Source organism: Rattus norvegicus, chromosome 2, assembly GCF_021556685.1.
Source record: "Rattus norvegicus strain SHRSP/BbbUtx chromosome 2, alternate assembly SHRSP_T2T, whole genome shotgun sequence".
NCBI lineage: Eukaryota > Metazoa > Chordata > Mammalia > Rodentia > Muridae > Rattus > Rattus norvegicus.
The window spans coordinates 213,983,982-214,000,197 of NC_141535.1; the positions used below are offsets into that span (position 1 = coordinate 213,983,982).

General features: G+C 41.6%; 1 protein-coding gene across 5 annotated transcripts in view; it reads right to left on the bottom strand.

Annotated features, from left to right (window-relative positions):
• The window catches only part of Ndst3 (N-deacetylase and N-sulfotransferase 3), a 181,956-nt gene that overhangs the window by 91,541 nt on the left and 74,199 nt on the right, over nt 1-16,216 (bottom strand). For all 5 annotated transcript variants that reach the window (XR_015661593.1, XM_087620543.1, XM_087620552.1 and 2 more), the window contains 1 exon segment: nt 624-809. Coding sequence is in view for 4 of the 5 variants with exons in the window: in XM_087620543.1 (XP_087476669.1) it covers nt 624-809 (186 nt within the window). In the remaining variant the exon portion in view is untranslated.

Genomic DNA, 16,216 nt, shown 5'->3' on the forward strand with positions numbered 1-16,216 from the left:
AAAAATAGGGTTCAATCGCTGACTTTGACAGGTCTTGCCCATTTTAGGGAGCCATGGATTCTGATATATCACAGAGTTTTGTTACCACAGCAGAAAAGGAAACAGGACAGAGATGCTCCAGAGTAGTGATTTAACTAAGGACACTTGCCATTCGTTCTCTATTGTCTGGTGATGAGTCATGACTTCCCATGTGGCTTTTGGCTTTTGGGGGGGGGGACCTGGCATGGTAAAGAGGTGCAATTTCACCAGCTTATAAACAGGGAGCATGGTGGTTGCAGAAAGCCACCATGACTTTTATCTACTAGAAGACTTTTGTAAGTAACGGTAGAGTCTAAAATTATTTTTAAATTTGATGTAATGTTTTCTTAGCAGTTTTACATCAGTGATTGCTTGCCGGCCTGAGAGCCAGGAAAAAGAAGCCTTTTATTTTTAATTTTCAGAGCTCTATGAGGTAGGATGACACGGCTGTCGTTAGTGAGGGTTCCTGAGGTATGACAACACTCTTCACACAACACACCCATTCCTGAGACACATTCGTAACACTTAGCTCTCCCGTTTCTGTCTTTGCATGTGTCCCGTCATCTGGAGGAAGTGACCAAGCCCTACAGGTGCAGGACGCTCACCATGATGTTTTTGTGGATGAAGCCTCTCCGATACCTAGCTGGTTTCAGATGTGGATATTCTTCAGTGCTGGTGATTTTAATATTCCAAACCTTCTTCCAGGCCTCATAAAGTTGAACGTGTACGGGGTAGACACCTGAATGGTGAGGGGACACTGCGTAGCCCATGTCCGTAGGGATGCCATGCTCCTAAGACCAAGAAAACTCTCATTAGAATGTGGGAGGCTTGACTTTTCACCCACCTCCTCCCTAGAGTCTCACTACAGAGCCCAACCCTGAATTTACTGTGAAGTCACAGCGATTCTCCTGCCTCATCCTCCCAAATGCTATGATTACAGGCATATGTCACCATGCCAAACTTTGAAGACTTGCCTTGATTATACTTTTCTTCTTGGGTTTTGAAGTATACTCTAAATACATGTTTTCAAACCCATCGCTAGTTATTGTTTGGTGCAATGAAAATGATGTATATCAAGACCACGAGAATTCTTGAGGTTGGGTAACCGTCACAGTCACAGCTAATCTTATTGTGTTGGTAGTTGGGAGATTGTAGGAGGGACAAACGACTGCACTTCGTTTAACACATTCTTGGCCACCTGTTCTTTCCGCCGAGCATAATTTCAATACATTCTACAAACAATATCCAGCTTGTCCCATGGGACACAAAGAATGACGAACCTTCCAAGGGGCCGGCTCAAAGGATCTCATTGTGTCTGTTGTAGTTTCTATCAGCTTTGCTACATTTCTTCTGTAGCTTCATTATGAATGGCATGCTGTAACGTGTATGGCGGTAACACAATTAAATTTCAGCAGAAGCACACAGATTTGATTGCAAACTGTAGAAAATGTTATAGAGCAGGTTTTTGGCGTTTTTTAAATTGTTGTTGTTGCTGTTTTAAAGAGGAAGTCCTCATCATTTAAGCAGAAGGTACTCGAAGAGAAAAACAGTCTGGGAATGTACAAGGTTTTAAATAACATACACAATAGCATGTGTGCGCAGCACGCACGCCCGTGTACGTGTGTGTATATATGTACACACACACACACACACACACACACTAGTTAAAAGCAAACACCATACAAACTATACAAGCATAAATGTGTAATGAATGATAAGTGGCTATTAGTCCAAATGCTTGAATTACCCTAGATGCCTAGAACAAATGAAACTCAAGACGGATGATCAAAATGTGAATGTTTCACGCCTTCTTTAAAAGGGGAACAAGAATACCCTTGGCAGGGAAGAGAGAAGCAAAGATTAAAACAGAGACTGAAGGAACACCCATTCATAGCCTGCCCCACATGTGGCCCATACATATACAGCCATCCAATTAGACAAGATGGATGAAGCAAAGAAGTGCAGGCCGACAGGAGCCGGATGTAGATCGCTCCTGAGAGACACAGCCAGAATACAGCAAACACAGAGGCGAATGCCAGCAGCAAACCACTGAACTGAGAATAGAACCCCCGTTGAAGGAATCAGAGAAAGAACTGGAAGAGCTTGAAGGGGTTCGAGACCCCATATGTACAACAATGCCAAGCAACCAGAGCTTCCAGGGACTAAGCCACTACCTAAAGACTATACATGGACTGACCCTGGGCTCTGACCTCATAGGTAGCAATGAATATCCTAGTAAGAGCACCAGTGGAAGGGGAAGCCCTGGGTCCTGCTAAGACTGAACCCCCAGTGAACTAGACTGTTGGGGGGAGGGCGGCAATGGGGGGAGGGTTGGGAGGGGAACACCCATAAGGAAGGGGAGGGGGAGGGACTAGGGGGATGTTTGCCCGGAAACCGGGAAAGGGAATAACACTCGAAATGTATATAAGATATACTCAAGTTAATAAAAAAAATAAATGTGTAACGAAGAAGCAACTCATCCTCATCCTGATCCTCACCAGGTCCTGCCAATTCTGTTAAAAATTTCTGGTGGTTGCTGGCTTATTTTGGAGAGGGTTTGGGCTAACTTGGAGTCACCGTAATTGTTCTCTGCTTCAGGTGCCCCACAAATCCTCATTCATTACTCTTGGAACATAAAGACAGTTTCCCAGGTTGCTGTGAAAGCAATCTTTTAGAAGAAGAACACTCCAGGTTTTAATATGGACGGATATTTTTTTTCCTGAATGATTTGTTTTGCTTTTCTGTTTGTATCTTTCAATTGCTTGACAACTTTCAAAGACTCCACTGAAATAATCTGTCTTTGAATTAGTCGTGGGTTTTTTTTTCACACCAAAGAGCAATTTCACACAGAGGATCAGAGGATCAGGCTGCCAAGTAGACCGCCTTGAAGAAATGTGCTACAAATGGACCTGGAAGGCAAAGAGGTCTGGGCAGCTTTCATTCTCAACCTAGAGAATATCAGAAAAGGGAGAGAGGCACAGGTAGCATCTGCTCACAGGAAAGCCAGCTGCCAGGTGTCACCACCCCTCAGTGGTAACTTTCCCTTTTCTCAGGAACTTTATACACTCCTCAAAACCTCATCAGTCCTCTCTAATAAGGATGCTAGAAGTGAAAGAAACAGTGTGGCTAAGAGAAACAGAGACAGATAGAGAGATGAGACAGGAAGCATGCAAGAGATAGACTGAGGATGAGAGGGAAAGATTGATAACTTCCCTTTTATCTTCAACCTTTGTACACATTTCAATACTTATGCAATCATATAATTTAGGACTTTTCTGGAAATAGAAGTGAAACATCTCCTTGCTTTCCCACCCCAGTTTTAAATAACTCAGATTAAGGCACTTTCTTTAAAGAATTTACCAAGATGTAATTTTGTTAGAAAAGGTCACTCAAGTATCAGACTCAACTAGTTTAAGAACAGGAGTGCAACTTAAAGATCAGACAAAATAGATTCCCATCAAAGATTTTGAAAGAAAATAACAGACAATTACATGTTAAGAACTTCTTGGACAGCACGGTGAGAAAGCAATCCACAGCAACTCGAAATGTCTGGAAATTCACAAGCAATGATGTTGATCAAAAGGTCAAGGTAGTTTTTCAGTGCCTGCTTAGTGCTGTTGTGATTGCAGGGAATTGGATGCGTAACAAAAGGATGATTTAACATAGAAAGGATGGCTCCTGTCTTTGACCTCTTGAAGACTTTTTGACCATCATGGCACACAGATTTCAGTTATATCTGCTAGCGTTTGTTGTTAAAGTTTCACCTTTCATTTGCAGGCCGGTGCAGTGATCGGGACATTTTCCAACCACACTTAGATTCCAGCATTTGGGAGAACAGCTAACCATGTCTAATTCCCCAACTCTAGCTCACTGCACAGGCAGCTACATAGCCCAACATGCTGAGAAGCCATTAAGTCATGGGTAGGACTCGTTTACTATGGCTCTTGTAGTACAGCACACTCAGTGAGTGCAGCTGACTGTCGTTACCCCATCTCAAATGCTCTTCTCTGCTGTGATCTGAACACACAACCACACGACTTAACCTGGAAACTATAGCATGTCTAAACCTTCATATATTGATTGATTTATTACTAAAAGATAGAGGGTCCTTTTCTCTACCTCTACTGTGGATTTGGGGATCATATCTCATGGCTCCTCCTCCTCCTTTTTATGGGCCATTTCCGTTGGATTCATATATATGTAACCATTTCTCATAGCTCTCCGGTGGAGTAAGAACTTTTGAGGTAATTTTATAGAAAGACTACAGAAACCCATCCTACCAATTTGCTCCTAGTGCTCCTAACTACAGCCCATTATCATGTCCCATGAATACTATAACTAGTGAAACCCTTAAATGTGTTTACTCTTCTCTGAATTTACCACAGTGGCATAGCACACCCCTGCCTAAGGCCATTTGGTATAGGTTTCTAATATTCTACTCATTTTTCTCACTTGGTCCTCTAAACCATTGCTCATATAACAGTCAAAGAAATTTCTGATAGATTCAAATATGATCATATGACTTTCTAATTAAAATCTTCCAGGCTGTCTCCTTACATATAAGTACAAAATTATAGCCTGACTGTGTTCTCTACCTCATATAATACTTGCTGCTTAAGTCCAGCCTTCCAATGTTTACTCCTTATCTATTCTTTCATATTAACCTTTCCTGCAGTTCATCAAACTCTTTCCTACCCTAGGATCATCTTATTTCTCAGTAGGGAGTGTTCCTATTCTGATTTCCCCTTACATTTTGAGCAGGATCTCTCTATATATCCTTGGCTGCCTTGGAACTCACTACGTAGACCAGGCTAGCCATAAAATCATAGAGATCTGCCTGCCTCTGCCTTCTGAGTGCTGGTATTAAAAGCATGTGCCACTATGTCCAGCTTCCTATTCCGTTTCCTGATCCGAGTAAATCTATAGACGAGACTTACTGATAGTCTATAGTAGCGTAATAGTGGCACACATGGTATGGGGGTAACCACCACTTTTGATTTAAAGCCCATTCCATAAGGTTGAACCCATACATGACGCTGCAAGAGTGGCCAAGAATTATTTACGTGCTAAGGAAACAGCAATAAAATGATTCCTAATGAGTAACCTTGGTTTTCCAAAGTCATTTAGCATAATTGTGTAAATATTTCTTTATGTCTCTTCTACACTAAATGACTCTAAGAAGTCTGGGTTCTGTTTTATCCACTGCTCTCCACTCATTGTCTTACTAACAGCAAACAAGACAAACATCTATAACCAAGTGTGGAGATGATGCTGACACCCACTACCCTCCTTTTTTAATTTTTCACTTTCTGAATTATCTCAGCTCAATTGTCAGTTTCTTCAAAGTATAGACATATAGTAACTCACTGAAAAATTTTAGTAACTGTATAAGTGATACCTGCCAACACCTTTGAAACTGTAGTTGAAATTATTATTATTCCAGGGTCAAACCTTAAATATTTAATTTCAAAATAATAAAGTTTTTACACTATAAGACTTTTCTTACGTTATACCATGACAAAAGTTATAATATAAACATATCTTATATTTTACAATATAAAGACTTTTCTCATGTTATCATTCAAGATTTTCCAAATAGACAGTACAAAGATAACTGAGAAGACAAGTTTTGCTATAATCCTTGGGAAAATCCCCTCAAAGACTACAGGAAGAAAGAAAAAAATCAGTATTTAAGTATTCAGGCAACACAATCACTTCATTATCAAAGAACTAACTCCGACAGCCATTCAAACTCTTACTGGTAATTAAGAATGGTGTTTTACTTTTATTGTTTATCTCAATTTTAATCTCTCTAAACAGAAGAAACTTCACGTTTCCCACTCGTGTTCAGAGAGCCACTGCTTCTCCTCTGATTTCACAGATAAGCAAGTCTGTAGGCTACTCTGATTTCTAAGCCCACAGTGATTGTCTACAATCTGTTCGTTAGTCTGTCGTCTACAGAGAAAACAGCCCAGAAGCTGTATCAATACACTTTGGAGAACTTCTAGATGCTTTTCTGCTCTCTGTTTTAGTTGGAATGTCCCATTTTCTCAGAGGAGAGACGTTCATGCTTCAGTTAACTACCTCACAACAGTGAGATTCACATTTGTAATTTGCATGAACTCGAGATAAAACCTCCTTCTATTTACACTTGGCATTATGGTCCTAGTAACATCTAGGAAAAAAACAGGCTCCTTTTCTTTGACTTTATAAGTGGCTTCCTTTAGGACTACAGCTGTTGTAGACACTGTTTCACAAAGAGTACACTTATCTAGAAGATGGGAGCATATTTGGAAAATAAGATTAGAATCAATGCTTAAATATATTTCCACATAATTCATATGTGTGTGTGTGTGTGTGTGTGTGTGTGTGTGTGTGTACACAAATATAAATGAGTTTTAAAAGACGTTTCTTGAATACAAGGCATATTTAATGACAGTTTTTTTTCTAATGTGAAACTGATACCTCATATATACATCTCAGGTTCTGAGTACGTACAGGACCTGTGGTACCCAAGGGAGGAGACCAAGGTCTCAGGGACGACTGAGGGTAAGTGTTAAATGTCAGCGCCAGTGGTAAGACTGGCCCAATGTATGTGAAGACAGTTCAAAGGAAGCAGTAAAATATAGTATAAACTTGGTATTCAGAAGCTATCTCTCTGTCAGAGAGTAAGGGGCTGGTCAGTGTGTTGAGACTGTTAAATACTAGAACAGATTTTATACCTAGTGATAGCATTTCTAATACAGTTTAAAATTATAGTTCTTAGAAGATAGATGGGAATCTTATTTTTTCCTATCAAATGTGAAATAAATTGAGTTGTATAAGCAGTCCTTAAGTTTAAGATTAAAAACACTATTTCCAGGAAGGTACAGTGGCACAGTGGCACACAGTAGGGCACACTGGCACATACCTGTAATCCCGGCACTCTGAAAAATCCATAAAGGCATAAGGGCAGACTGTCCGTAAAAGCTACACTAAATTAAAATTTATATTGCTTTCAGTTTTTTTTGCTTTATAAAGAACTTTATGTTTAGATGCTAAATATAAATACGGTATTTTTAATAATCCATGGCTTCACCTTAAACAGATATACTTCCCCATTTCCATTTTACAGGAGTAGCGACACAGTTATAAACATTTGGTTAGTAATTTGGAGGTCTGGCTACTGCCCTTGTCTGGGTTTCTTATATATACTCTTCAATCTGTCGTACAAATGGTTGCTCTATTATTATGGGAAAACCCTGTTGTGGTGGCAATGCCCTTTTGAACGAATTTGCCTTAAGGATTTGAAGTCACCCTCTGCTAGCCACCATTGTATAAATGATTTGTTTGCTCTGGGACCCCTAAATCCTTGCAATTTCCCAAAGTCCCAAGCAGGGTCTTTAGTGTTCATGACAAAGTTGAGATCATGTTTGAGTTTATGCTTTGGATTGACCTTGTTGGGCCAAAAGGACCAACCATGTAATTAGAGAGTAGGGCAGTGAGGCGGGTAATAGAGTTGACCTTCTGGCAGGAGGGGAGAGTTGGAGAGTGAGTTTGGTCCCAAGGACAGTGAGTCATTCCATCATGCTGATGGAGTAAAACCTTAATATGAACTAGGCTCAAGGCTTATTCCCTGACTGGTAATATCCACTGGGACTCAGAAACCTCGGAAAGTAAAGGTTCTTTGTCTTGCAGTCTGGAGAACAAAAACCTGCTACAAGAATATTCTCAATGGAACTCCTTGGAAAAAGATGTTAATGTGGCTAATAATAGATCTTGCGAGATAGGATGGACGTGTGACCCTACCCTTCTGAAGTAACATTTCTGAGATAAACCATTCATTAATTAACTCAATGATAAGAAAAGCCGTTTATTCTCTTAGTATCCAAAGACACAAGTACAAGAGAGTAAGATTCTCAGGGTCTCAGGAGGAGACAGGTCGCTGGGCTGGGTGAGACAGCCTGCCCTGAGTCCTGGGCTCTGTCTCTGTGTGCTAAGCAGACTAGTGCAGGAGGGAGACGGTTTACATGTACCACACTGCAGGCTCTTCTCCGACCACTGTTAGAGGCAGTGAAAAATGACCATTTCATCTCTTCCAGCCAAGCAAGGTGCCCAAGGAAAGAGGGACAAGGGGAGAAAGTGACCCCAGGCTCCGTGGTCCCAAACAAACAGCAGGACAAAAGCGTGAATCCTGTTTTAGAGAAGGCTCAAGAACGTTGGCATTTGGAAAGGCCACCCACTAGCTACAACCGGCGGTGGCGGTGTAAAGAGATGCCATCAGTAAGTGGCTGCAAGTGCTTCTTGCAATTATCCAGTTCACTCAGGCACTGCACCACCAAACCGCAGCTGCTTCATCTTTCCCACAACTCCAGGCAGAGACAAGGCAGGAGAGGAAGTAGGGGCTGCTGGAAAAGAGGATGTGTCCATATTTATGGCGCATGTATGGCATATGAGAGGGGTTGGGGGCAGGGAAGACAGGGGGGATACTTTAATTTAAAAATTTTGAATAACAATATTAGTTAAAAGAAACCCTCCATTGTTACTTCTACACCCTCAAACTTCAGAATTCCTATATAAGTGCATACATGTTTAAAGGACACTATCGCAATCAGTATTATTTAATAAAGATTCAAGTTGATGACTGAAGCTATCAATAGTAAATGTCCTTTGGTAAAGATAACTGACATCATGCTTCTAACCGAGGCGAGGATCAGCCCCATTATACTATGCACATGATAGGGTTACAGCAATGAGCTCTTAGCAGTATATGTTTCCCTTCAGGTCCCTCCTACAATCCAGCAGCTTTGGAATTGGATAAGCTTGAATGGTATTCAACCACACCAATGCTCAAGCAAGCACCAGAAACAAGTTAAGCTAAAATCTTAGTACAAGTAGTAAAAAGGTGCCACGATGTGTGTCTATCTGATTCAGCCTCAGCCACTCGCACGCAATTTCTGAAAGTTATTAGGGACCTGTGACTATCTATTTGTCCTCCCTAATAACCTATCAATTTATTGTAAGTATATTTTCGTTTACCAGAGCATGCTTTCCCCTCTCTCAGAGCTCCCTCCAAATGCTGCAAGTGTCACATCTGTGGCGAGCAGCTCCTAAGACAACATGCCACTAAAAGCTGGGCTTTCTTGAGAGCACGCAGAAGAACCGTGTGAGTGCCTGTGCTCGGCACATGCCAGGTGAGGTTTTGTTTTAAATCGTTGAGATTTGCTCAAGTGAAATACAAGAAAGGGGGTTTCAGAAATACAAAAAAGGCAACTTTAGGTAGCAAGAAATTTGGCTGTAGATACAATGTGTGTGCATGTAGAGTTTGGTTTACAGTAGTTCTCTCTGGTTTTTGTTTTAGGCGATGATTGGGACATTGGAGGCTTTTAAATACATACTAAATCTGTAGATAATTTAATGACAGTTGCAGAACCCCAGACTGTTGTCAAGCACATTTGATCTTTCAGAAAACATACATGGTTGGTTGGCTAGCTAGAGATGTTTAAGTCTGCAAAACGCTAATTTTAATTGAGATTCGATATTCCTCCAAGAAGCCAGTGATGATACTGATGAACTGTCTCGGCCATTACACACCCCCTGGGATTTATAGCAGCTACCAAGGCAGTGATGTAGGCAGTACTCCTCAGACACCAGAAATTACATGTCACGTGAACACCCATGCAGGAGAGAAGCACTGTAAAAGGGCACAGTGATGTGCTCAATTTGTCTTAACTATTGATACCGTGGTCACTGGTGTCGAGGGCACTGGGGCTTGCATCTAGATAAACTGTGGTGGTTACATGGGCTTTTAAGTTTGACAAATCAGGAGGAAAGCCTGTGCCAGCTTCCACGAGCTGTGAGGTCTTAGTAAACGTATGTAAATTCTTTGATGGTTGTAATACGTGCCTGTGAGAATTCATGTAATCTGTATAATGTATGATTCCCAGTTGGAACCCAGCTATTTCTTTCTCCATTTCCTTAGAAATCAAGACTCCGAAATGTACATTTTTTTGTTACATTTACAGAATGATTCATTTTTAAGAAACAATATTCCCCAGTTTGGGCATAGATTAAATAAAAAGAATGGGAGAATGGGGAATTCGGTACGTTGCTACAATGATCCAAAAATGAGGATAAAATTTGGAGGCACTTAGAGAAGAACAATTGAAAGGGAAGAAATTGATATTGTGGAAACAAAAACAAAAAAGCCAACAAACAAATCATGAAAAAACAGGCATAGGGGCTGCCATCTATGAAACATTAAGGCTATGGCTGGGAAGATGGCTCAATGGATAAAGTACTTCCTCTCAAGCATGAGAGCCAGTGTTTGCAATAGTTCCAGAACCAATGAAAGTTCTGAGTTGTTGTAGCTTCCATTCTCTGAGGGCTGTGGTGAGATCACTGGGGTGAGCTGACCAAAACAGTCAACATTAACAAAAGTCTGGGCTTGAGAGAACATACTTCAATGAATAAAGTGGGGCAGGATCAAGAAGATTCCTGATGTCATCCTCAGGCCTCCACATGTGCACTCACAGAAGTGCATATGCAACACACACATACACACGAGCACATACATGCACACACACATGCATGCTCACATGGATGCACACACATGCACACATATGCACATGTTCATATGCACACATACATGCTTGCACACTCACATGCATATATGCATGCACATACATGCACACATATATGTATGCACACACATGCACACACTTTTAAAGAATACTAAAGGTGATGTGAGCTGCAGAATTGGCTCCTACTTATTATTGCATAGCCATTTCCTCTGAACTGAAATATCCTTAAGGAAGCAAACAAATTCAAGCTTACAAGGCTCAGGAAGATATGAAATTTACAGGCTTCATAAGTCCCCTGCATGAAGTGATATAAGCAGTGACAATTTCAGGGAGAGGAGACTCATCCACAGGCTGAACTGTCTGTAATCTCAGCAGGCAGCTCCTGGGATGCATTGTTTTTGAGCTGTCACTTTGCTGGGGTGGCTTTTCAGTGATGCAGCTGCTTCTGAGTCACTCAGGGTATTGTAAGTCACCCCAGCAAACTCCTGCTTCACTAAGCCATGTTTAGGTGGGACGGTTTCTTTTCCTTTGGCCCTGTCATCAATGTCCTGTGTGGGATGAATAGATGTTTCTATAGGAAGTGTCATGACATTTGTCCTCCTGTTGTCCCTTCCATCTTGGCCATTTTCTAGCCACATCTCAGAAGACACGTGGTATCCAGTCCAGGAAGCCGGAAGAATGAAAAGACTGAATGCAGGAGCCGCATGCATGAATATGGAAGCAGAACTCTTCCAGCTCCGCATCCTGCTCAGCACAGCAGGGAGAATTGATAGACAGATTCATAAAGGCTTTCAGTTTGCCTCGTGTCCACAGGACCATGGGCAGACAGGGACTACTCAAACAGCACATGCACTAAATTTATCTTTCTTTTATAAAACCAGTTTGTCAATGGCATGCATGCTGGCAAGGAACGCCAGCGTTTGTGCTGGAGGAAGTGGGGGGGGGCAGTGAGAGCTGTATTTTCTACATTCTCATTACAGAGTGTGAAAGCTTCCTGTAGACTGGAGGGGTGTAATCTGAAGAGGAATTTACAAAGAAAGTAATTAACAGAGGTAACCAAAACGGTCTCCAAAGCTTAAAGAAATCAAATCAGTCCCATGTTTTTCCCCACTCTTGGTTTTGGTTACCTCTCCCTTCTTACCACGTTACCCTGCATCACCCCGTTTCTACTTTAATCTTTCCACCTCTAGCCTCTCCCTTGCCTGCTTTCCTGTTACAAGTGTCCGCTACTCCCTCTCACTGGATGGTTCTATTTATTTCCCTCTGTAAAGTCCCTTCCTATAGTCCTAGCCTCTCTGGGTGCTCCAAGTCTAATGCAGAAGTAAACTCAGAGGATTCCCATAGGGAAGAGAACTTGTGGTTTTGTGTTTCTGAGCCTGGGTGACCTCACCCAGTATAATTATCTTCCAGTTCTGCTCATTTTTCTGTAAATTTAAAATGTCTTATAATTGAATAAAATTCCATCAGATATATACACACATATACATATATATGTGTATATATATGAATGTATGTATATGTGTGCATGTGCGTGCGCGCGCGCGCGCGCGCGCGTGTGTGTGTGTGTGTGTGTGTGTGTGTGTGTGTGTGTGTATGACATTTTTATTAGCCCTTCATCAACTGAAGGGCACCAGTCTTGCCCAGCTGAGAAGCCTGAATGATAGATGAAACACCAATCTACCGAGCAAGATGTGCCCCCTGGTGCAATATCATGATTTATATAGAGGTAACCGATTGCTTCATGGTTGGATTTAGGAAAGGAGCCCATGCTATGGCTGTGAACCTGATCAAGAGGACATGACCTTTAGAGAAGGTCCCATGACCATTGTTTTGATAAATAGACATGTTAAATTCCTTTCTGTTTATATCTCAAAATTAGGGCTGATCTCATCCTTCCTTAGCAAAGCTTCTTACAGCTGTGAGTGGCACTATACAGAGTCATAACTGGTCAAATTACTGAGAATAAACAAGGGTGGAGTGCTTAGTCCTAGAGAGACACAGCTTCAACAAGGCTCAGGGAACATACTGAGCTGGGGAAGTATCAGAGTTGGAAGATGAGGAGGTGTCACATATATGACAGAGACATTGCATTTCATGAACTCACTGCAGCTGTGGTCATCCACACAAGACCCAGACATAGTTGTGCTCACCAACATTTCATCATGGATGGGGAAGTGCTCATGAGGTTCTACCCTCCCCGAGGGTCTGTTGGCAACTGATGATTGATGGGAGAGGGAGGGCATTTTCTTCAGTGGCATAGCTACTTGTAAGTTGTACAGGTTCCAGAAAACAACTTGCCACCCATATTGACACAGGCAAGAATAACTAAACTCAATGGAATACACACACACACACACACACACACTCACACACACACACACACACGCACACATACACACACACATGCACACACACACATACACACTCCCACACATAGAACATGAAAGTAGAATGGGGAAGTTCTTGCAGTGAAGGTGGAGAGAAGTGAAGTAAGTAATGGGGTAAAATGACTAAAATACACCATATAAATGTATGAAACTCTCAACAAATAAAAAAAAAACCCTGAACAACAAAGCAATAATAGTAAATACAAGTAAATTAAGGTGTTATCATCTGATAAGATAAATGCCACTTAATGACAGGTGAATAATTATTTTTAAATGAGAAGAAGCTTTGTGCCACTGTAGCAGAGGGAGGTGAGTTTCCTTACATAGGTGAACTATAGGACCTTTAAGGAAAAATCAGTAGTTCACGTTTTCAAGACTGTAAACTAGTATACACAGATAGAAACGTTAGTGGCTTGTTCCTTGACTCGAGTTTTGACCTGTTGTTCCAATTCACTTGCTCATCTATCTAATAAAAGGTTCAATTCTTCCCACAGGGCAAACAGTTCCCATGGCTCTCTTTTTATAGCCTCATTTCTAGTGACTTAGTCTGGCTTTTAATTCTCCTTCCATAATTATTTCCACACTAATCCAATTTGTCTGTTCACCCCCAGTCCTTCCCTGCCTGTCTGTTTTCAACACTCCCACACTAATGTTCTATGATTTCGTCATCTCTATGGAAACGCAAGAACTCTGGAGGTAAAAAAACCGACAATGTCATCTTCTAAGTTCAAAACACATGAAGTACATAATTCCGAAAACAAGTTGATAAAGTTTTTAATTTAGGAAGGCAGAAGCTGAGGTAGTTTGGATGAGCAAATAGTTGTGAGAAGTTGCTGGGAGTCCACCACTGGGGCAAAGGTAAAGGCTAAGGTGTTCAAAGCAAACCGATTCCCCCCAAAGATTGTATTAGAAAAAAGGAAACATTTGGGTAATGTTGGTGAAGAGTCAGAATACTTCAGTTTCAAGTGTCTGCTCTACGACTTAGCCGTGTGTCTGAGGGAAGAATTTAACCTTCCCCAAATGGCTTTGTCACACAGAGGGTGGAGATGGCCACAGAGGTTATGGGGGTTATGATGAGGAACAAGATCAGTAAGAGGATAAAACCTGTTTAGTGACTTGATACATGCTCCAGCTACATAGTAGCTGCTCACTGTGGACTTCTGCTGTTAACAGAGTTGTAGAGCCCACCTCCAGCAGAAAGACAGGGCATCAAGGGAGGGATGGAGTTGCTATCCCACAGTCAAAATTCTGACCCATAATTGTTCCTGTCTGAAAGAACCGTGGGGCCAAAAATGGAGAAGAGCCTAAGGGAAGGGAGGTCTAGCAACAGGCCCAAAGTGGGATCCAGTTCAAGGGGAAGCCCCATGGCCTGGTGCTATTACTGAGGCTGTGGAGTGCTCACATACAGGGACCTATCATAACTGCCCTCCAAAAGCCCCAACAAGCAGCTTAAAGAAAGATACATATATTTAAACCCAACCAATGAACAGAAGCTGCTGATCCCTCTGTTGAATTAGGGAAAAGCTAAAAGAAGGCAAAGAGGAGGGCAACCTTGTAGGAGGACCAGCAGTCTCAATTAACCTGAACCCCCGAGATCTCTCAGACACTGGACTACCAACCAAGCAGCATACACCAGCTGATATGAGAACCCCAACACATATATATTAGAGGACTCCCGGGTCTGGGTTTAGTCAGAGAAGATGCACCTAACACTCAAGAAACAGGAGGCCCCAGGGCGTTTAGAGGTCTTTTGGGTGGGGGTGGAGAGGATGCAGGGGATGGAGAATAGTCAGAGGATGGACTGGGAGGGGGATAAAATCTGGAGTATAAAAAATAAAAAGATTAAATAAATTTAAAGAAAGAAAACAGAGAGAAGACAAAACTCACCAAATAAATAAGTATAAAAATCATGCCAGTGGGGCTGGAGAGATGGCTCAGCCATTTCTCTTCGTTGACTGCTCTTCCAGGGGTCCTGAGTTCAATTCTCAGCAACTACAAGGTGGCTCCCAACCACCTGTAAATGGGATCTGATGCCCTCTTCTGGTGTGTCTGAAGACAGCAACAGTGTACTCATATACATAAATAAATGAATCTTTTAAAAAATACATGCCAAGGAATTTGTTAAAGCAGAAAGCATACTTCCCTAAAACTACTAATTTAACATGGCATCTATCAGTCAAGAGAGCAACTTTTCTTGTCCCACAATCAGGGGCAGGAGAATTTAAAATGCTGTAGCTAAAGCTAGAGGGGAAAGGTGTGTATATCTTCTGTTTCTACTTCAGCAAAGAGAACCATTTTGCAGGATATTTATGATGAGAGAAACATAAAAGTTGATAAAGAGATGATTACATGAAGTATCATGCATAATATAGTAAATTATTTGAGCTTTTCCAGATTAAAAATATATATCTTAAAGCAATTGATAGACTAGGTTGTGATTTAATGTGTAGATACTTTTACTACCCATAAAGAAACAGCAAATAGTAGCTAGTAGACATGGATTGGGAATGTGCTTGGCTTTCAAAAGAGAGTGCAAGTACTATGTAGTCAGTTCTTGGAGGTAATGAGGTCATGCCCAGGAGCACACTTCCAGTGTGACTCACAACTCTTAGGTTTGCACACTTCCAGTGTGACCCATCCCTCCAGGACTTCCACATCCATATCTCCAGTGGTCACGACTTAGGCGCTCAGCACAGTATTCTGTTCTAATCACCCAGGGCCAAAGCCCAAGCCCAAGAAGCCAATGTAGCACCTGCACCTCAGAGCCCACTGCTTGCCTTGCTACACACAAGGAAATCATAGCGAAAGCACGTCTCCACACTCAGGGCTACCCCACATGACTATGCAGTGTGGCATGCCTCTTCCTTTTGGTGTTTGAATAACAAACTGTCATTTCAATGCCACTTATTTCTTGTTAAAAACATACAGTTTGAGATCACAATTAATAGACTCAGTATCTTGAAGAAGTATCTAGTTGTATTCTAATTTAACAGTCAATTACGGGACCCAGCATGTAAAGACCACTCTAGTTATACAGGTACTCAGATTGTAAGAAAAGTTCTTGCTCTCGCCTATGACTTCTGCCATGAAGATACTGATTGCAGTTGAATCTCAGTTCTAAGATTGATGGATTGTATTCATTGTCTTCAACACACTTACCTTTGCACATGGCATTTTTGGGGACTACTCAGAACTGTTGTTAGCTATAGAGTCAGCACTGGAAGATGCAGCCCTCGAGTAGCTGAGTAG